Here is a 22,950-nt window from a genome sequence, read left to right on the forward strand (position 1 = left end):
CTTTCCAAATGCATGTTTTTGATATTATATCGAAAACTATTATTCAACTATTATTTTTTCTTCATTTTTGGGTATGTTACGGAGTTAGCCCACACCAGCAATGAACTATATTGAGAGTATTGAGGTGTCCAATTGAAAAAGGCTTTAGCCGCTTTATCAATTGCATTTTTACTTTTGATTTGAGTTTTAATTTCCATGACAAAGAAACTAAACTATTTGACTAAGTTATAGGACATTTTGTATGTTACCATTATAGATGTTTCATCAATAGTTTAGGTTCATTTTATTGTCATCATGTGAAATGAAACCAGATCATCAACATTAGCACCGATTATGGGGATATTGTGCGTTTTGTGTCACCGACCATTACAATTTCCATTCACTCTTCGGCTAAATTTCTACATTGCTATGTAATATGACAAAGAGCATGAGATTTGTTGTTTCCAGGATGAGGTTTACGCTTTTTCGCTTCATCGTTTGAGATTTTGACCCATTCTCTCTCTTTTTCAATCCAGTGTTGAAATGGTGGGTGTATACATACAAGGGAATATAATTGAAAATCCAAAACGACATTGTGATAAATTGTACTAGTGGTTTGTGGCTTTCCTCTTGGGTATCCCCTGCTACATTTTAATTCTGAACCCACTTACCATTTACCCCAAATTATATAGACAGTTCTATTCTATGCTATTCTTTCTTAAATTAGCTAAATTTCAGGAGAGTCATTTAAAGTCATATAAGAACCACCAAATTTAATGTCAGAAACAACATACCTCCCGCTAAGAACTATAAATATGATTTAAAGTATAGTATAGAATAGAGCCATAGATATACAGTACAATATCAGTGGTCATGCAGAGACCGAAGACAGAGTCAAGAACTCAATATACTCAACAGACATCACTCTTTAATGTTTCAAAGCGGAGATAGGGGTAGAAAGTGCCTTCTGAATTCTCTGACATCAGTGACAAACCATCAACCTCCTATCTAAATATTTTATGATACACATATTGTCAGAAAGCATCTACTATTGACATTGAGAATGAGCCTGTTTCACTTTATAAAACTTTAAAGTGCCAAGTTCCACACAATTTTATGTATATAGAAGCTACAACTTTATTAAATTGTGTCTCATGATGGTTTAGATTTAGAATTTAGAAAGAAATTATAATATTCAAGTTTCCTACCTCGACATAGCACGACATAGCACAATTTAAAAAATTCTAAAGCAATTTCATACACATAACAGAATTTACTTGTAGTTTGATATTTAAGACACCACTACATAGGTAATTCAAATGTTGTCGGATAAGAATAGCCTAATTCAGGATCTGCTCTAAATAGGAATTATTCAAATTTTCAAATGAGAATACGGGATTTTTCTCTATAAGCACAGTATTAAATTTTTATTTATCATCTACGCCACAATATTATTATTTGATTCTTTGTGCTCCACATAAGTCGAGAATGAATGCATATTAGGGGAAGGTGGGGCTACTTTGAGCTGTGGGGCTACATTGTAATACGATTCTTTCGCATATTTCTAATAGAATCTGGGTTTTAACATGAAGTAATTTGGATAGACAAAATAATTGTGGATCTAAATAAAATAATTGTAAGGACCAGCTTCATTTATATATATATATTTATTTAATATGCACCAGACATACATGTCATTTTGTACATTATTCAATACCTTAAAACTAAAACTTTAAATAAAAAGCATTACCTATTATATTTCATTAATCAAATTAATCTTATCTAGGTATTCATAAAGTTTTTTCTCAAATTTAGCGCTAAGAATAATTTTTAAGTCACTAGTTTTCAAAATATTGTTTCTCTCACTTTCAAATTTTTTACATTTACTAAGAACATGCTCCACAGTTAATGTGGAATTGTCACAGTCACAAACAGGTGGTAGTTCTTTCTTCATTAGATATGAATGGGTTAATCTACTGTGCCCAATTCTAACTCTATTGAGAATTACTTCATGTTTTCTAGGCACATCATCACTATACTTATATCCATAAGGTACATCACAGATTCGTCTAAGTTTATTTGTTAAAGGAGTTTCCGTCCATCTAAAATTTCGTTGTTTTTTGAACTGATTACTGATGAACAAGGCCATATCCTGATAGGTACACAAATCTGTATCAACTTCATATTTTTCTGTAGACTCTTTTGCAGTCTTGTCTACCAATTCATTATTGTGGATCCCAATATGACTTGGAACCCACATAATTGAAATATTTGGATAATTATCGGTAATAATATCTCTGATTTGAGAGATAATACTACAGTTAGTAGAAGTGTGGCATATCGCATTAACTACTGATAGGCTATCTGTTAAAATCAATCTTCGTTCAAACTCATTCAACGGTATTGAACACGCTTCAAGAACTGCCAAAGCTTCTGCTGAGTATACTGAACACACTTCAGGTATTTTTTTACTAATAACTATACCATTTGGTCCAACTACACCATAACCTACACCAGTTTGCGTTTTCGATCCGTCAGTGTAGTACTCGGAATATCCTTCGTATTTAGCTCTTCTTTCTTGAAAAAGGGCTAGAAAAGCTACAGGATGCGTATCGTTCTTTTTGTGAGATGACAAACTTAGATCGATAATGGAATTCAAACTTTTCCAGGGTGGGTTTCTTGGGGTTTCAAATTGGATTATTTTTAAGTGTGGGGTATTAAATTCAGATGATAATCTTTTAGACATATTAATAAATGGTTCTGGATGTTTCATATCTGTTCTATATGAGGAATTATGACATTCATTTGACAAAGGGAGTTTAGGAAGATGGTTCAGTCTGTTTAAATATTTATTACAAATTACTGATCTTCTCTCTTCTAGGGACGAAAAACCAGATGCAGCTAAAAGACTTTCGATGGGGGATGATCGAAAAGCTCCAAGAGCTGATCTAATCTCCGCACGATATGGTGATTCTAAAATTTTAAGTGTGTTTTGATTAGCTTGCGAATAAGCTTCACAACCATAATCTATACGGCTTAACATAAGGGAGTTAATAATCAAAAGAGTTTGTTTTTGTTTAGCTCCCCAATCTTTGGAAGAAATAGTTCTGATTAAATTAGTAACTTTGAAAATGCGTTTCCTTAATTCTAGTAAATGGGGTCGCCAAGTGAGCTTGGAGTCAAAAATTACTCCAAGTATTTTTGCTTCTGTAACTACTGAAATCGGATTGTTATATAGAGTTAGGTTTGGGTTTTGGCAAGATCTTTTTCGGCAAAAATGTATAACTTTAGTTTTTTCAGATGAAAAAACTACACCGTTATTATTGGACCATTCTTCTATTTTATGTACTGTACTTTGCAGTGATAAATTTAACTGGTCATTTCTTGGGTTTGAAGAAAAAACTATTAAATCATCCGCGTAGAATAAATATTCCACGTGTACGCATCGATCTAAAGTTTCAGTCAAGCTATGTATTGACACTAAGAACAAAGGAACACTTAATACAGAGCCAGTTATCATTCCATTTATTTGTTCATAAAATTGGGATTCATGCTGACCTACCATTACCCTAAAAATTCTATATGAGAGAAAATCCTGAATAATATTAAACATTGAGCCTGAAAGTCCCCATTTCGCGAGTTGATGTAAACAAAGAACTCGCCAAGTTTTTTCATACGCTTTTGTCATGTCAAAAGTGATACAAGTAGTATGAGATTTATTTTGAAGATTATTACTGATAAAATTTTGTAAATATACTGTATTGTCAGCTGTAGACCGTTTATTTCGGAATCCTGATTGTCTGTCTGATAAAAAATTATTTTTCTCCATCCACCAAGTTAATCGACGCACTATCATTTTTTCCAATATCTTACTCAGACAATTTGTTAGAGCTATAGGCCTATAACTCTTTGGATCCGTAGGGTCCTTACCGGGCTTTAAAATTGGGACAATATTGGCTTTTCTCCACTCGTCAGGATAGTGACCGGAAATGAAAATTGAATTAAAAAGTTCTAATAAAGTGATTTTACTATTAAAATCTAAATTTTTAATCATTGAATAAGTGATTGAATCCGGTCCTGGCGATTTGCCTTTTGCATGTGCGAGTGCATGTTCTAATTCATCATATGAAAATGGTTGATTTAGCTCTAGAACGTCAGGTGCATTTCTTAGTTCTATTACCGTTTGTTCTAAACTTTGTTTTTTCTCAAGGAAAGTTGCATTGTCAAAATTATTATCACAATTTTTATGAAATTGTTGAGCCAGTATATCGCAAATCTCCTCTGGTTTGGTGTAATAAGAATTTTCTCTTTTAATTTGGTGGATTGTGGGTGATTTAAAATTGCCAGATATTTTCTTAACTTTATCAAATACATCTTTCACTGGAGTCGTATTTGTAATGGTACTGACGTAATCTGTCCAAGATTTCTTTTTTGCTTCTCTAACCAAATTTTTAAATAAAAGTTTACTGTCTTTGTATTCATTATAATTCTCATCAGAACAATGTCTTTTAAATTTCCTAAGTTTTCGTTGACAATCTTTGTGAGCTTTTTCTAAATCATCGTTCCACCATGGGACAATCCTTTTTTTGGGTTTTGCCTGAGATAATGGTATAGTCGCTTTGGCTGCATTAGTAATGGTATCAGTTATAACTTGAACATTTTGATCAATTTGCAGATTATGAGAGTAAACTGATCGAAGATCTACCTGGTTGGAAAATCTGGGCCAATCTGCCAGATACTCCTTCCATCTAGGTCTTCGCATTGAATCTGGTCTATGGTCTGGTAAATTAATAAAAATTGGAAAATGATCGCTATAGTGATGATTTTCACTCACATTCCACTGCAAGAATGGAACTAGTGATGGACTACATAGAGATAAATCAATCGCCGAAAAAGATTTAAAACCAGGATGCAAATAAGTAAAAGATCCATTATTTAAGAGGAATAAATTGTTAGAATAAATGAAATTTTCTATCGAACGACCTTTTGTATTTGTATCTGAACATCCCCATAAAGTATTATGGGCGTTGAAGTCTCCTAAAAGTAAGAAGGGTTCAGGCAAAACTTCCAAAAGCGTGTCCAATGCCGAAATGTCAATTCGATTACTAGGATTTAAATAGATTGAACATATTGTAAGTCCTGATAACAAGGAAGTTCTGATAGCAACTGCATCTAAATTTGAAGGCAAAGAAATTTCAGTGAATTGTATTCCATCTCTAACAAAGATACCACAACCACCGGCAGCCGTTGTATGTAGATTCTTGTTAGAGATTAAAGTGAATCCTCTTAAGGATATGGACTTGTTCATAGTTAGATGTGTTTCTTGTATACAGAATATTAAATTATTATTATCTTTTGACATGGATTGAATATCAACAAAATTATTTTCAAGACCATTAATGTTATATTGAATAATTGACATAATTAAAGATTAATTAAATCAAAAAATTTATATATAAAAAAATCAATTCAATTATTATATTTTATTTGAAAAATGACTCGGAACCGCACCCGTGCTCACACCATCAGACGGGGAATCCTTCAATAGGATACACTGTGATGAAACACATTGCATCCATCCGGAGGAACCCCACCCAAAGTCGTGCAAACACAAATGCGATTCCGAATCATCCTTCAGTTTAGCGTGTGTCTGGATCATCCATGTCTGAATCACTATTATATAATACCTTATTTGCTGATGCAAGTAGATTTGCTGTCTCCCGCATCGTTTCTTCAATACCGGCGCCCTTCTGAGGGACGCCATCTCCGGATCCGGAGTCGGAAGGAATTGGTGCAGAGTGATGCTCTGTCCTTTTCTCAGTTGTTTCAGGCTGGGTATTCGTCTTTCCGTGGAAGATGAATGGGCTAGATATCTCCGCTTCTGCAATGTCGGTCACATAAGGTCCCTCAGATGATCTGGATTTGAATGCAATTCCGGTTGCCTTGTTGTTCAAGTTTCCAATGGACTCATTCTCCATGTGCTCACCCTGAATAAGCTTTCTAGGATATTGCGCTGGGGGTTTTCTATTGCCATTATTGTCTGGAGAAACTCGGGAGTTGCTAGACACGACGTTGGCAAAAGAGGAGTACATCCTCTTCTTCTCCTTGAATTCCTTCTTGGCTGCAATATATGACACTTTTGTCATCACTCGGATTCTCTGGATCTCAAATTCCTCTTGGAACACTCTGCACTTCCTGTACCAAGAAACGTGTCCCTCACCGCAACTGGTGCACTTTACTGGATGTGTACATTCTCCATCGTGTTTGATTTGGGAGCAGGATCCACAGATTGCTTCTTTTCCTCTGCATTTTGAGTCATGATGACCATATCTTTGACATTTCTGGCACCTCATCGGGTTGGGGATATATGGCTTGATATTCAATGCGTGGTAGTAAGCATTGATTGTCTTGGGAAGTTCTGGCTGGTTGAAGGTCACTATAAACGACCCGGTGTCTTTGAGCACCAATTTCCCTTCCTCGACGATTTTCCTTTTTATTCTCTTCACTTCAGTGATATTGAAAGCTGCCAGTTCCTTTTTCAGTTCCTCATCAGCGAATTTCGTAAATGCAAAACATGAGATGACGCCTTTGCTCTGATTCAGGAAAGGATGCCAAGAAAATCTCACTTTTTTGCCGTCGATTTCATTAATTTCCGTCATTTTTCGGCCCTGTTCAATACTGTTGACCTGAATCAACAGACTTCCATTGGACAGGGGCTGGAAGTGAGGGATTTTTCCACAGACAGTGTCGAGAGTTCTCTTCACCTTGAAGCACGAGATGCTTAAGAAGTCCGTCTTCTCGAGGCTTTCCGCAATGATAAAGCGCTTCGCTTCATGGCTATTCGTGAAGAGTTTGTTCAAATCCATTGTTATCGTTGCTCTTTTTCTTTTCCCACGCGAAAGCACGGGAAAGGACGCATCGTCACTCGGCAACTTTGACAGCTCCGAGAATTGCCGATTGCTTTCGCCGCGTTCGCCGCTGCTTGCGGCCGCCATCGCTGCCAACTTCACTCCTTCTACTCCAGAAACGCGTCTGGAATTTTCACTTTTTCTCAACAAAGAAGCCTCCAAAAAGGGAAAATAATGTTTTCCACTGTTTAAGGGCTACACTGAGCAAATGTTTTTGTTAATTCTCACTCGAGATTTGCACTAAAATTGGCCAAAAACTTGTCAAAACACGGAGCGTTCAAGAACACGTCTGATTGCTTCCAATGTCAATTTGACACTCCAGCTTCATTTAGAAATAGGCCAAAAAGCCGTATAACAATCTAGCCCCACAGCTCAAAGTAGCCCCACCTTCCCCTAATAAGTTCTAATAAAGAAAAAGAGCTGAGATTGTAAAGAATCTCACTCAGCTAAAACCATTTGTAGCAGGATCTGAATTAGACTATTCTATCCTACGTGTTCGTTTTTCTAGAGGAATATAATACCTCTACCTACATCAGTCTGGGATTCTAATTATTTTGTTGCAGTTTTATTTTATTACTGACCAAAATTTAGTGTTTTGCTAACCAATTTCTAATTGACGAAAATAATTGTGCAAAATCTTTTTTTTTTAATCATTTTATCAGATTCTTGGTGTCAGAAACAATATATCTGTAAAAGTAGGTTATTTTTTTATAATAATATGGAAAAGAACTTATATTGTCCGCAATTATCCAAAAATATCATACATTAATATGGACTAATACGTGAGATTTTTAACAATCTCACCAATCATATATTTACATTCACAAATTCCGAAAAGTGGTTTTACGGTATTCTTTAAAGTTTGGCAAGAATGCAAATAGATGCTAAACATGTCACATGCACGAAACCAATTGGCGTGAAATGTAATTTATTGCCTTCACAACCAGAAGAAATCATCAAACTTGGTGTAAGCATTCCTCATTCCACAAATGACATAATTCTCCGAAACTACGAGTACGATGATCCTCACCTTATTTGAAGAAAGTTTAAATCCCACTTTCTTTTCTTTTCTTTTCGGGGACGTACATGTCTGCTCTACGGGATATACTATATACCACTGTATATGAGAGAGCTATTAACATAAAGCATCCTTCGGCGTCGTCAGTTATCGCAACAAGCCGTATATACAATGGTGGCCAAAATAATAGGACCACCTCTAATAAGCCAACTTTTTTAACTCTTGTAATTTTGTATTCTAATGCGTTGAAATAATTTTGATGTAGAAATGTTCAAGTAATATCCATACGTCGAATAAGTGTTGTTTTGGCCATTAGAGATCTCTATTTTGACATATAGTACGTGAATAGTGATAATGTGCTCGGACAATAAAATAGGACCACTGTAATAAACTCAAATTTATTTCAATTATTTAAAAAAGGGACAGATAATCCTAACCGGCTTATGTAGGTGAGATTCTTAATGTGAGTTAGCTCGAAATGTACGCAAATTCGATTTAGAGCTGAAGTTGGGGGACACCATTCAGTTATCTTGAATCAAATTCATGAAATTACACAAATTTTGCATTTAAACTAAAATATCAAAGATTTGGATGGAGTGACAGAAAAGTGATATATGGGTGAAATATAGCCTAAGGCCCAGCTATAACATACCAAAATTTGAGCCCGATCGCTGCCATAGGGGCTGAGCTATTGAGAAAACAAAAAAAGGGGGGTATTCAAAATGGCGGAAGGAGGGGTGGGCGGTGGGGTTCAATGCACCAAGTTGCAATTTTCATACGATATATAACCTTTGCCGATTATGATGCCTTTATGATTAACTTCATTCCAGACTTGGTATTTATTGGAAAATTTCTTTTCCCTCTTTCTTTAAGGTTATCACCGCGTTATCATGTTCGTCCTTCCAAGTAACCCTATTGTTCAAAATCTATTTCTAAACACTTGAAAATTCTGAATTGTTGTTGTTTTCTTAATACTATTGACCCGTCGAACAGGTGGCAGCCAAAATTCCGAGTCTTATGTTTATGTAAACACTAAATTGTGTTATGGATTATTGTTTTTCGTAATTTAATGTAGTCAGCTATGATATTCACGATCATTGCATATTCTTTCGTAGCCTCAAAAACCTAATAGAGCTTCTAACAAGAAAGTTTTATATTTGATCCATTTTCTCATAGTTTCCTTTATCCAAACTTGAACAATTAATTGTCAAGACACAAAATTTTAATTTTGTTTTTTTTTAAATAATTGAAATAAATTTGAGTTTATTACAGTGGTCCTATTTTATTGCCCGAACACATTATCACTATTCACGTACTATATGTCAAAATAGAGATCTTTAATGGCCAAAACAACACTTATTCGACGTATGGATATCACTTGAACATTTCTACATCAAAATTATTTCAACGCATTGGAATAAAAAATTACAAAGGGTAAAAAGCAGGCTTATCACAGGTGGTCTTATTATTTTGGCCACCACTGTATAAGGGAAACCGGAGTCACAAATAACAGGTATTGGGATTTTCTAGTTCGTTTTAGAAGGAATATTGAGTCAAATACTTATATTAACTGATAATAGGACACATCTTTATGTTCAATGATTGTCTATACAGCTCTCTCTTTGAATTTGAGCAGTAATATTAATCTAATCCAGAGCAGAGATTTTTATATATAATATAGAAAAAGTTTAATTGTGGGCTAATTCAGACCCGATCTCCACTATATCTTGGAAATAGAATGCTCGAAATGATATTCTTTGCACATGTGTCGGCGAAAAACATTACCTTCTACTACTATTTCAGACAAAAAATTAAAATATAATATATACGATAGATATGCAAGCAAATGTATTTAGCACCAGTCTCCCATAACTACATACAAACGAGGTAGAAAGACATGGGGTAAATGTAACAAAAAGTATTTTTTTTAACGACCTTTTGGGAAGACCTGTGCAATTTCTAATCAGTGCATTCTTATATAGGAAAAAAATTATTTCCCTACAACTCTGCCGAAAATATATATCTTGAATCCAAACGCTGGTAAAAATAAAAGGATCAAATTGATCCAAATTTGATCCTTTTGCAAAGAATGGATCAAATTTCGAACTCTGAATGCACACTTTTTAAAATAAAACATGTTAATTTGATCCATGCTTTGCAAAAGGATCAAATTTGGATCAATTTGATCCTTTTATTTTTACCAGTGAATGTATGCTTTGCAACTCATTTTTGAAATATAAATTTCATATAGTATGTTAACATTATACTCCAATTTTTAATTTTTAATTAAATAAATAATTCGAGTTACTTAATAATAAAAAATACTCTATACTATATTCCTAATAACTTTCGCAAAAATTTCGGATTTTGTGGTATTTTTTGCTAATTAAGCTGAAGATTACATGCATATATTTGAAGAAAATATGTATAGGGAATTATTTACTTATTAGGGGCGTATGGTTAGTCCAACTGAAAAGGATGATGTAAAACATTTATATGTATAAAGACATGTATATATAGATATTTTGAAAAATTGCGATTAATACATAATTTAGTATGCTACTTTCGTATACAATGTGACAGTGAACTTTAAAAAGAGTAATTCTATGCTTCTTCCACAACGACATACACCCCGTAAAAAAATGTCAAAAGCAAAGTATATATCCATCATCGTGAAAATCTCTGTGTAATATGTGATGGAAAAAGTTTTCCGTTTGAAATTCTCTCTTGGGCTCACTTTACTTTCATCCTACCCATGAGCTACAAATGCCACACTAAGTTGGTTGTTTTTTGCACTCTCTGACGCTGATTTTGTTTAAATTTTCCAAGAATAATGTTTAAATTTTTTTCAGGAAATAATTTTAAGAATTTCATAATATGATTTTCATATTGATCTGACTGAATAATTTAACATGATATTTGGTTGTCTTGTAAAGAAGAAAAATTATTTAATCTCAACTTTTATTTTAAATTTCTCAAATATTTTTTTCAATAGAATTTATGACACATGAACATATCAATGGGTTAAGTGTTAGATAATTCGCTCTATAATGCAAGTGTCACGAATTTGAATCCTATTAAGGTCACAAGAAATTATATACTGTTCGAACTCCACAGAGAGAGCAGTAGGGTAGAGTCAGTACTTTTTCGCCAGTAAGCCCTTTTTCGCCACCTAAATTAAAATCACATTTTAAGAAAATTATGATTTCGTGGAACTACGAAATAAGTGTTAGTTCGTTTCCTCTAGCCAAATGAATCAGAAAATCATATCAGTTGCTCCACCGACTAGATTATTTGCAAGTTAATTAAAGAAATTGTCGACAAGGTGAACAGTCACCAAAAAAATATGGAGTTCTTAATAAACTTGTCAACGCTCAGACAAATTGTCTTGCATTGTTTTATGCTTTTTCAGTACAGTATTCGATATTTTTTCACTGAAAGTCAATCCGTTATTAACTAAGCTTTGTTATAATATCATTTTTTAATAATGTTTTCGAAAAAAATTAAGAAATACAGATGTGGTGAAATAGGGCTTACTTTTTTCGGTTGTGTAAGTACTTTTCGTCACTCATTTTTCCAAGCATTTTACAAGTGGCGCTCCACGCGGAATTTAGTTAAAACAGGCGTCATTTTCAATTGATTTTTGTCGCAAATAAAAAATGTGCAAAAAATCATTGTAAATACTTTAATAATTGTGTAATATCGGTGTTAAATAAGAAAAGTACTGTGTCGTGTACCTTTGGGGGTTTTCGAAAGCTGCTGTTTCTTAAAAATCAATTGAAAACAAGTGGCGAAAAAGTGCTTACACAGTGGCGAAAAAGTGTTTACATGGTGGCGAAAAGTACTGAAACATGCATTGTTGCAGGAAATCTACTTTTTTAACCAGATACTCAAAAGTCCCCGGAAAGTCTCCTGGTTAAATAGAAAGACAATGCTTCAAAACACTTGTACACAAAATTTCATTCTATTTCGACAAAAATTGTAAGAATTATAAGGGTCTCAAACCTTAAGGTGGCGAAAAGTACTTACTCTACCCTAATATAATCCCTCAATTTTGATTGATATCTATTTCGAGTCTTTACCATCATAATGGCCCTTACATTTAAAGCAATTTTTGTCAAAATTGCCTTTAAAATAATTTAATTTTTTAATGACGTTTTTGTCTTCAATGATAGGAAAAGCTTTCTTGTAAAGGAATGGAAAAGCGTACCAGGCTTTGCGATGTGCTCGATCTCGTGACTGAGATGTTATACTTCAAAAGTACTTTCGCATCATTTACCGTTTACTGGTCCTCAACCGATTTAAATCGATTCATAAATCACTCAAAAGATCCCACAAAAAAGTTTAAAGAGTAATAAAATTGATTTTCAAAAAAATTACTTATCGCTTCAAAACCGGTTCATTGCCGGTTTACAATCAATTTGCACCGATTTATAAGGCATTCCAAGTATTCCCCAAAATACCTTAGTAGTAATATAATTTAATTGCGGATTGAAATTATTTATCAGTTATGAAACAATTCATTACCGGTTCAGGATCGACTTGAAACAGTTCAGGCTTCTCAAGAATTCCAAAATCTTTCTAAGGAGCCCAAACATGATACCATTCGGTTGAGAAATACGCTCTCAAGAGCCTACAAAGAGTCTCAGCTACCATAAGCTTATCTGGGCTTTCTTCTTTTATCACCAAAAAATTAGGAAAAATCGTAAACGATGCCACTATTCTTTCCTAAAAGTATAGCTGATTCTCTTTAAAGTTTATATTTCACCAGAGTAAAACAAGATTTTAAAAGTTATCTATTAGAATTCAACGTAAAAAGTTTATAATAATAGAGAGATCGAAATAATCATTATAAATCTTTAATATATTTAGTATAGTAGTAATTAAACTATATATTAAAACCTTTATAATTTTAATCTCGAGAGCTTTTTGTGGATAGTCATTGTGTATTTTGTGAAATGGGTTTATGATATAGTAGCAATTGATAGCAAATCACGTGAAATGCTTCTAATTCGAAATTTTATTTATTGCTTTCCCCATACTCTTTTGCAACGTCGACAACGTCATTTCCATCGTCAGTGAACTGAGAATTTATTCGATATCTCGTCTCGATTTTTCCTCTTTTTTGTATGCTACACTCATATCCTAGAGTGTGAGTGATCTCTGGCTATAGATCCCCGCACGAAGCACTTGATGGGCACAAAGTATATGGAAAATTGAAAAGAAGCTTGACTGAACAAATTGATTGGATTAGCTTGGTCGGTTCACTGCTTCGTTGTTGTTTTGTATGTGAAGCACACAAAGATTTTGCCTCTTTTCGTCCTGGCGTACACACTTGTGTCACATGAATTCCCATTTGGATCTCATTCCACAAACATATCCTCAATTGGAATACTGTACAGAATGCGCCATTCATCTGATGCAAATGTTTCGGTAAACACCACAATTGAATAGTGCAAACCATAAAGTCCGATCTATTTACTGCTCAAACTAGAGGTGAAAAAAATATAATATAATTAACATTTCCTTCTTTCAAGATGTTTTCCATCGAGATCATAGATCTGATTCATCCGAACCATTAAAGGTCTCTCCTAAGACCAATATTCTTTGCAATTGTTTGCACAGACACTCTTCAACATGAAATTATTGGTTTAATTTGAGCCATTTTTTTATCAAGAAGCTCCACAAAAGAATAATTATATCAAATATATTTTAAAAAATATTAGGAAATTAATGTTCTAAAATTATTGCTGCAAAATAATGCCACAATTTTATTATTTCTGTTGCAATCAATACCAAAAATAGTTTTATTTTTGGTATTTGAGTAAGTAGTTAAATAATTGTAAAATGAATTGATGAATAAATAGTGCTCTTTCCCGCCCCAGCCACTGAGGAAGGCTTGGAGTCCGAGCCGAAAGCTTTGGGAAGAATTTGAGAATTTTCTTTGCTTCTTCTTACCCGACGCTCACCGGTTTCCACACCTACTAAAAAATAGTTTTAGTTTTTTAGAAATTTTGGAACACATAATATAAGTATTCAATGTTAAAGTTTCAAAAGTTAAAGTTTGGGCTGTATTATGAAACTATATGAATTTGACAGTAAGATTCGAGAATACGGAGATATTTAGGAAAAACTGTTTTTTTTAATAGCACAATAATGGCTTTAATTTATAAAATAAGCACGTCTTCTCTCTGGAACAATTCCTTAGGATCTGATATTGATTCCTCTGATCCAGTACTTCGTCTTCAAAGTTATCTTCTCCAAATTTATTTCCACAAATTGAAGAAATTTTAAACAGAATTTCTCTTGGTTACAACTGGAACGTAGCATGATGTGCACTCACATTTGGGGAGCATCCATCTGTACATATTAATATTCCAAGTCTCATATCCATAAGTGAAATGAATGAATAAATAATAAATTATATTTGTGAAATTGGATTTTGACTTTTACTTGTGTAAATACATATTATCCACCCCTCAGAGCTCCCATCCGCACACCCTGTGGCAAAATTGTTTACACTACGAATTCAGTTCCAATAAATAATTTAAATGTGAGATGAGATTTTAATCTAATGAATTTCTCCAGTGCAATTAAGCCAGCACTCAGACCATAATGGCAAAATGTGCAGTGGTGGAGCAATTAGTAGCGTCCGTAATGGTGTTGTCGCCCAACCCTTTCTTGTATACAATTTCTCACACAAGATTGAATTCGCATCCCTCTACCGCATTCTACATATCGATAGGAGCGACATTATATGCGTCGATTAGATGGCTCTATACCACTCTCACCGAATTGACCTCTTCACTTGAAACACCCCCAACAGTGTTGCGATGAGATTAATATTTGGTAAAATATGTACAAATTTATTGACAACGAAGGTTTATCCAATTCAGCACAATTCACCGGAATTTCAATAAACAATGCTTCCCTCCACGCTTTTCGCAATAAATACACTACACAATTATTTTCAATATTAATGTGTACATCGTTCCTTCCAAGAGATTAACCAACATAAGAAATCTAAAAAAATCAAAATAAAGCAAACGTGCAAATTCGACGTCCTACATATCAAAACTTGGCCCACTTTCTTTTTCTGTAAAAATGTCTCAAGTTACTCATCCCAAAAGCTAAGATTCAGCATTGGATTTTCTAGAAGAAGTATCCCAAGCCGTCACATATATAAGTTTTTATGTTCCTATGAATTTTATACATAGTTTAAATCTTATTGAGCAAAGAGGTAATGAAAAAAATCACACCAAATCAGATTATTCGGTGTCACAGTATAGCGGAAAGATTCACTAATGGACTTTATCACCTTTATAGACTTGAAGAATAATCCAAGATTCGGTTCATCTATATTTGTAGTTTAGTGGCTTAGCCAGTGAATAAGAGATAATGTTCTCCATACATTTTCACACACTTTTGGGTAAATACCGATTTAAAATAAATGTTCATACTCATCACAAAATTGAAAATTGGTACTTCGAAACAGCCCTTAAATACGATAATTTTATTGGACTTACAAATTTAATATTGAGAAATGTATAGAAGAAATTACTTAGGGGCACTGGAATATAATGGATAAAATATACACTTATTTGGTCTTAAAATCATATTTGAAAAGCTAGTGATAAGCCTAGATCAGCTTATTGTGGGGGAATCAGTGGCGTAATAGGCAAGACCGTTGGCTCTTGGGCGGATCGATTCCCCGGCTCGACTACTGTTGTGAGTTCGAGTCCCGCCCGGTGCAAAGATCTGAATGTCTAATTTAGACAATTTTCATATGTTGATAGCATAATATAATGCACCGCCTACGCCCAACAACTCCGGGAGCATGGAAGAAGCATCCACAATGCAGGGAAGGCGCTCCTAGGCGAGTCTACAAACGGACTAGTAGATTCTTCTAACACGGGATATGGACATATGATTACCTTTGTAGTGAATATATCTCGATACGACTAATAATAATTGTGGGTGAGATTCTTAACGTGAGCTAACTCGTAATGCACATGCAAATTCGATTTAGAGCTGAAATTGGAGGACGCCATTCAGTTATCTTGAATCAAATTCGTGAAATTATACAAATTTTGTATTTAAACCAAAATATCAAGGATTTGGATGGACTGACAGAAAAGTTATATGGGTGAAATGTAGACCAGAATGTTCTCTACAATTTTACCGAAGAATTTGATCTCATCATTTACTCAGAAGCCGAGATAATCTGGATTGTTTCTGGACTCGTTTTTTCGACCACGTGTTTTCGATCAAGTGTTCATTTGATGAACTTCAACTATATAAAAGAATTGTTGTATTTTGTAAGACTTTCCATTTAAAGCCCTATTTTGAGTGTCTTAGTCGAGTAGAAGCAGTCAAATTGCAATCTGAGTGACGACAAAAAAACGACAAAATCAGACAAATGACATTGTCTAAACAAAGAAATGATGTTTGGACGAAATTTAGATACAAATGTCCTCTACAATTGTGCCGAACTAATCATCAAGATTGGTTTTTCGACTATGACGCCTCTAGCATTGGTCCTACGAGATTCAAATGTTCTGGAAAGTTGTAGTGCTTTGCAATATATTTAATTTGCGCCAAATTCGGTCAAATAGAACCGGAGATATGACGGCTGGAATTTCATGAACTTTGTCCCCTTATATCTCCGGTTCTATTGTAACCACAGCGAACCCACGCCGCTTTTTGTAAACTTCATAGCCTGGATTATGACACTCTAAAATTTGATCAAAATGCACAATCAATGGCGTTTCTAAGAAAAATGAGTTTGAATTTTGATGCTATCACGGTGCCACCTTTGGTGACTTTTTGAACTTCCATCTGAAAGTGCTCATTGAAACGAAACCAAAAACCTAAAATTTAGATCAAAATATTAATTAGAATCGGAGATAGAGATCGGTAAATTTTCGAACTTTGACCCCTTATAGCTCGGGTCAGGGTTATTGATTGACTTAAGTATTTTTTGTTTAGGTATGATCAGCGTTAGTTTTATGAACTTGTGATGTTAGAAGGGGAAGTGGCATTTCTTAAATTAAATTTATTAATATATTAAATTTATTTATTTCTTAAATTTCTTAAATTCTGACAATTAGAACCGGAGTTATGGCCATTTTACCAATTGTTTTTTAGACCCTTATTACTCGGGTCAGTTTGGTATTGATCGAAAGCCCTAAGGCCCAGCTATAACATACTAAAATTTGAGACCGATCGATGCCATAGGGGCGGAGCTATTGATAAAACAAAAAAAGGTGGAGGTATTCAAAATGTCTGAAGGTCTCTTTTAGTTTAGGAGCTATTAAGCCCCAAAGAGCGGCCGGTCGGCCGGGAACGCCTTAGCCACCCATATATTCGTAATCTGGAAGTGATGAAACACATTTTGGCCAAATTTGAGCTCGATCGGAGGACATGAAATTTTGGTAGGATTATAGTAGGTGAGATTATTAAGAATCTTACCTCTCATCCCGTCGTCTCGGCCAAAGAACGGCCGGACGGACGAACGGACGGACAAAAATTTCCATTCCTTATATAAAAATTAAAAACATTACTAAAAGGTGAAATGAGTAATAATTCCTCGTCAACATGTATATTTTCCTATATAGTAAAAAATACTTGAGTTTTTTACCATGATTTTCAGTATAAAATTTAGATAAACATGTAATTCTGTATACCTATACATATTTATGTAATTTGTACACATTTTTGTGTACCATGGTGCAACCAGACGGAATCGGACATTTCGGTAGAAAATAACAATGGAGCCAATTAAAGGAGTATTAGGTGAGATTCTTAACAATCTCACCTACTATAATCCTAACAAAATTTCATGTCGTCCGATCGCGCTCAAACTTGGCCAAAATGTGTTTCGCCACTTCCTGATCACGAATATATGGGGGGCTAAGTTACGTTCCCGGCCGGCCGGCCGGCCGGCCGGCCGGCCGGCCGTCCGGCCGCTCTTTGGAGCTTAATAGCTCCTAAACTAAAAAAGATATCGACTTGCGGTTTTCGGCAAAGGTTAAATATCGTATGAAAATTGCAACATGGTGCATTGACCCCCCACCCCCCACCCCTCCTTCCGCCATTTTGAAGACCCCCCTTTTTTTGTTTTCTCAATAGCTCCGCCCCTATGGCATCGAGCGGGCTCAAATTTTAGTATGTTATAGCTGGGCCTTAGAGCTTTCCATCAGTACCAAACTTAAGGTCCCCCGACCCCCCTGACCCGAGCTATAAGGGTCCAAAAAAAATTTCTTAAAATGGCCATAACTCCGGTTCTAATTGTCAGAATTTAAAAAATGAGGGCTTTTTGGAAAGCTCTCATGAAATGCCACTTCCCCTTCTAACATCGCAAGTTCATAAAACCACCGCTAGGGGCGCTATTATTAAAAAGAAAATTTTTAAATCTTAAAAGTTAAATAATTCAAAAATTCCTTTTGCAATCGGGCTGAAATTTTACTATGTTGTAGCCGTTGATTATACCTATCAAACAAAAAAAACCTTAAGTCGATCGATAACCCCTGACCCGAGCTATAAGGGGTCAAAGTTCGAACATTGACCGGCCTCTATCTCCGGTTCTAATTAACATAGCGACATAAATTTTACCTTTTTGGTTTCGTCTCAATGAGCACTTTCAGATGGAAGTTCAAAAAGTCACCACAGGTGGCGCTGTGATAGCGTCAAAATTCATCGAAATTCAAAGACATTTTTCTCAAAAACGGCATTGTGCAAGTTAATGAAATTTTAGTATGTTGTAGTCCAGTCTAGGACGTTTCCAAAATGGTGCGTATGCGCGCTGTGGTTTCAATAGAACCGGAGATATGAGGGGTCAAAGTTCACAAAATTTAAAAAATCATATCTCCGGTTCTATGTGACCGATTTTGATGAATGAGGGCTTAAACGAAAGATCTCACCAAATGCTACAACTTTCTAGAATATTTGAACTTCGTGGGACCAACACCAGGGGCGCCACAGTCGAAAAACCAATTTCAATATCACATAACCTCAATTATCTCGACTGTCGCTGAACCGATTTTGATGATTACTTCCACATAATTGTAGAGCACATTTGTCTCTACATTTCGTACATACATCATTTTCCACTCAGACCACGCTATCACTCCGATTTTGCCGTTTAAGTGTGAAAAAATTGATTTTTCCCATAATAACGCTTTGAAATCACTCAGATGCCAATTTGACTGCCTCTACTCCACCAAGACACTTAAAATAGGGTTTTAAATGGAAAGTCCCACAAAATACAACAATTCTTTGATATAGTTGAAGTTCAACAAATGACTACTTGGGGAACTCTGGATGAAAAAACGAGTTAAGAAACAAAAAACCTCGCTTATCTTGGCTTCTGAGTAATCGATGAGATCATGTTCTATGGGAAAATTATAGAGAACATTCTGGTCTACATTTCACCCATATAACACTTTTCTGTCAGTTCATCCAAATCCTTGATATTTTGGTTCAAATACAAAACTTGTATAATTTCACGAATTTTATTCAAGATAACTGAATGGCGTCTCCCAACTTCAGCTCTAAATTGAATTTGCATGCACTCCGAGTTAGCTCACGTTAAGAATCTCACCTACATAAGCCGGTTAGGATTATCTGTCCCTTTATGGTATTTGGTGCTAAATAATGCTTTATTGCGAGTTTCAGGTCTTAAATAGACGCAAAAATCATAAAACAAATACAAAATATTACATTAAGAGTTCGATTACATAAGAGATTACATATATTATGTAATTTTATGAGTCATCGTTGTAAAAGAAGCAAACCAACGATTATCGTTATAATCTTCTTTACTGTGAATTTTTCAAGTAACTTTTAGTCGTATAAGGTAAAGTACCCTTTATTCGACCGGTTCCTCTATTCGACCGGTAGATTTATTTATTCAATTTAATTATATTTGCTATAATATTTTGTGTATGATCTAACATTAATAGGTCAATTATTCTTTAAATAATACGAATCAGTGACAAATTCATAGAAATTGATGAAATTCACCATCAAATATTCAAAAATTGACCCACCGGTCGAATAGAGGAACCCGGTCGAGTAAGGGTACTTTACCTTAATATGCTATTTTAAATAATGAGGGAAAAGGAAAATGACTCATTTTTAACAAAATGGAATAGCTTGGAGCATTTAGTCTTTGATCTACGAGATCATCATAAATGTATAAGCTTTTTATGTGAGAAAATATTACGACGAGGTTTTGAATTTAATTCCCGGTGATTACATCCTTCCTATATTTGCTGATTTGCCTTTTATATGCTCAAAGCATCAAATTATTTTCATAGAATAGGTAATTTTTTCTTTTATTTACCATCAGTGAAGAGTGAATATTAGAACAATTCCATCACCCGCCTAATTAGAATATCCAACTCTTTTTGCATTATCTATAAGATTAATATGTAAGAAGGGGAATAGCTTACTGGCAAAAATACGATATTGCAGATATACAAAACTAAATCATGCTAAATCCACATAATACTGAGAATTTTCCAATCCCTTTTTGGCAAGTAATTTTACCCCAAATCCCATTTGGAAAGCCTCCTCTTGTGTAAGTCTGTCTCGTGCCATACAAGTTCCAGATATATCTGCAAGATAGACGACAAAGACGATGTCTTTGAAAAGAGAATATGGTCGTCGAGAATTTTCTATTCTTTCAAGGATTCTGACTACTTTATTTATAGCGAGCAAATAAGAAGAAAACATTTTAAAACTTTCCCTAGGGTAGGGAACAGATATGTAGATATATTAGGCAAAGTTTTAAAGACTACTCGATTTTTAAATGACATAACACTGTCGGTCAGTAAATTAGCGGATTTGGTGAATAAAAAGCAAAATAATCTGTATACAATTAAAGATGCTCAGTAAAAAAGACATTCCTTTAATCTTTTTACCATTCTTACTAAAATACTGTCCAATCTCTGTATTATCTTCTAATTAGGTGAGGATGAAACGAGAAGAAAATTAGTATACAATCAAAGAATTTTTCAAAATACAGGGTGGCCGGGATGAACTGCAACGAAACTCAGATCGCTATACCTATCTGCCGAACCGCTCGTGATGGCATGCTGATATTTCGCATAATGGTAGTTCATTTAATTGTCTAAAAGCGTTTGCAAAAGCATTTGTGAAAATTTTTAATGATTTTTTTTTATTTGTAATGGAATCTAAACGTGATATCGTGATTGGCTTGTATTTATTTGCCAGGAAAGCACAAGCAGCCTATCATTAGAGCCCTTTCAAAACCTGAATATAATTAAAGTTCGTGATTAATGACCAGCACACAATAACTTTTGTTTGTAAACATGTTTTTAAAATTTCTGCGAGAGTGAGCGAGATGACTAGATCTAGATCTCACTCACTCTCACAGAAATGTCAAAAACATGTTTACTAAACAAAAGTTATTGTGCGTTGGACATAAATTAAATAGCTATAAAAAATAAAAAACAGGACGCGATCCTACCAATAATGCTCAAAAATAAGTTATGCTCGATACAGCAATGGAGTTGTTTCGCTTCGCCGTTAGAGGACTTCTTTACTAGGACATTTTTTTCAATTGAACAATTCGTCAACAAGCAAAATGATCGTTCCTATTTGAGGAAAAATTCACACAATAAATTTGGATATGCAAATAATCACCGGAAGTCTAGGGCAATCGTTTTTTGGTATGGACTTCCATATTACCATACGATAACTTTTATGTCCTGGAAAAAGCTCTGTAGCCGTTGGCACACGAAAATTTCAATAAAAGATATTGAAAGTTTCAACAGAAATCGCACGTTAAACAAAATTGGGTAAAAAACATTTTATTGTTCATTTCGAGCATACATTAGCCTCCACGGGCACAGGATGCAAATCCGATTAAATTCTCTAAAAGGGACATTTTATTGGCCAAACCAGGACTAAATAATACCAGAGTGTCGATCAGCTGAGGTCAGCCCTTTGTCATGAGTGGGCTCGAACTCTAGATACTGGATGGGCAGCGTGCGATACGTGTATCACCAGATTCAGGGCAGTAGTTAGTATCTTAGGTGATATTGTCAAAAATTTCAAATTAATTCTTAAATAATGAAGGTGTTCTGACTTTTTTCCCTTTTACACCAATAAAATGCATTTTTAAACATTAGCCGTACTCACTATGGCGCTGTTATCTTGTAATATCGTTATCTCGTTATCTCGTTATGTTCTCGTAATGTATTTTATAAATGAAAAATTATAACAAGATAACAGATTACGGAGATTACGAGATAACAACGCCATAGTGAGTACGGCTATTGTCTAAATTGTTAAATTGTTAAATTAAATTAAATTGTTAAATTGTTAATTGTTAGTGCTAAATTGTTGTCTTAATTGTTTTTAAATAAAGAAAGAAGCACAAAAGTTTTAGAAAATCACAGTTCATACGCGCCACCTTGTACGTAATTTACAAAATGATAATGAATCTGCTGTTTCTTGCTTATTGTTAGATTCTTTATATGTACACAAGCATTTCGTTAAAGAATTAATAATAATAATAATGCTGGCACAAAATCCCATAAAGGAAGAAGGGCTTGCTGCAAGGAAATCTCTAGATCTAGACATGCATTATTATTTTTTCTTGCACGGGATGAGGTTGTCAGTCCCATTCCTGTTGAATCAAGTACAGTGAAGCTCACTGGATGCAATCCCAACTTCCGAACACCTTTAACGCCAGAAAAATTCCTGGTGACCTAAAGGGGATTCGAACCTGGGACACTTGCATCATTGAGCGAGTGCCACACCACTTGACCGACTTGACCCATTGTGTGCCCCTTTTAAAAAATTGCCCAAAATTAATTTGGCTTTCATTCAAACAAGATTTCTAGAAATTTATTATTTAATCTTATGAGGATTAAACACTGAAATTATCTACTACTATCCTACTTTAAACTGATTACGTCTGAGTTTGCACGTAGAGTGGGTGTGTAACCAAATGCAACAAGCATTATGAATAAGTTCAACCACCATTACTTTTAGTATAATTCCACAAACCAT

The 22,950-nt window shown here is 34.5% G+C and overlaps 3 protein-coding genes across 3 annotated transcripts in view; all 3 read right to left on the reverse strand.

The window, feature by feature from the left end:
- Positions 1 to 22,950, reverse strand: part of LOC129807616 (protein pelota) — a 232,813-nt gene that overhangs the window by 21,847 nt on the left and 188,016 nt on the right. The window lies entirely within an intron of this gene.
- LOC129807609 (uncharacterized) overlaps positions 1 to 22,950 on the reverse strand; it is a 142,425-nt gene that overhangs the window by 18,666 nt on the left and 100,809 nt on the right. The window lies entirely within an intron of this gene.
- Positions 1,767 to 7,096, reverse strand: LOC129807615 (uncharacterized). Its single transcript, XM_055857000.1, has 2 exons — positions 5,667 to 7,096; positions 1,767 to 2,081 (listed from the first exon to the last, which is right to left on the reverse strand). Exons 1-2 carry the CDS (start codon positions 6,972 to 6,974, stop codon positions 2,055 to 2,057), a joined length of 1,335 nt encoding a protein of 444 aa, XP_055712975.1. The 5' UTR covers positions 6,975 to 7,096; the 3' UTR covers positions 1,767 to 2,054.

Source organism: Phlebotomus papatasi, chromosome 3 (assembly GCF_024763615.1).
Source record: "Phlebotomus papatasi isolate M1 chromosome 3, Ppap_2.1, whole genome shotgun sequence".
Lineage (NCBI taxonomy): Eukaryota > Metazoa > Arthropoda > Insecta > Diptera > Psychodidae > Phlebotomus > Phlebotomus papatasi.

Bases quoted from the DNA above. Each gene is read 5' to 3' on its own strand.
- LOC129807615 (XM_055857000.1), bottom strand. From the start codon at position 6,974: ATGGCGGCCGCAAGCAGCGGCGAACGCGGCGAAAGCAATCGGCAATTC. The intron at 2,082-5,666 runs GTATTATATAAT...ACGAAATTTTAG, and splicing joins TACTTGCATCAGCAAATAAG to ATGGACGGAAACTCCTTTAA.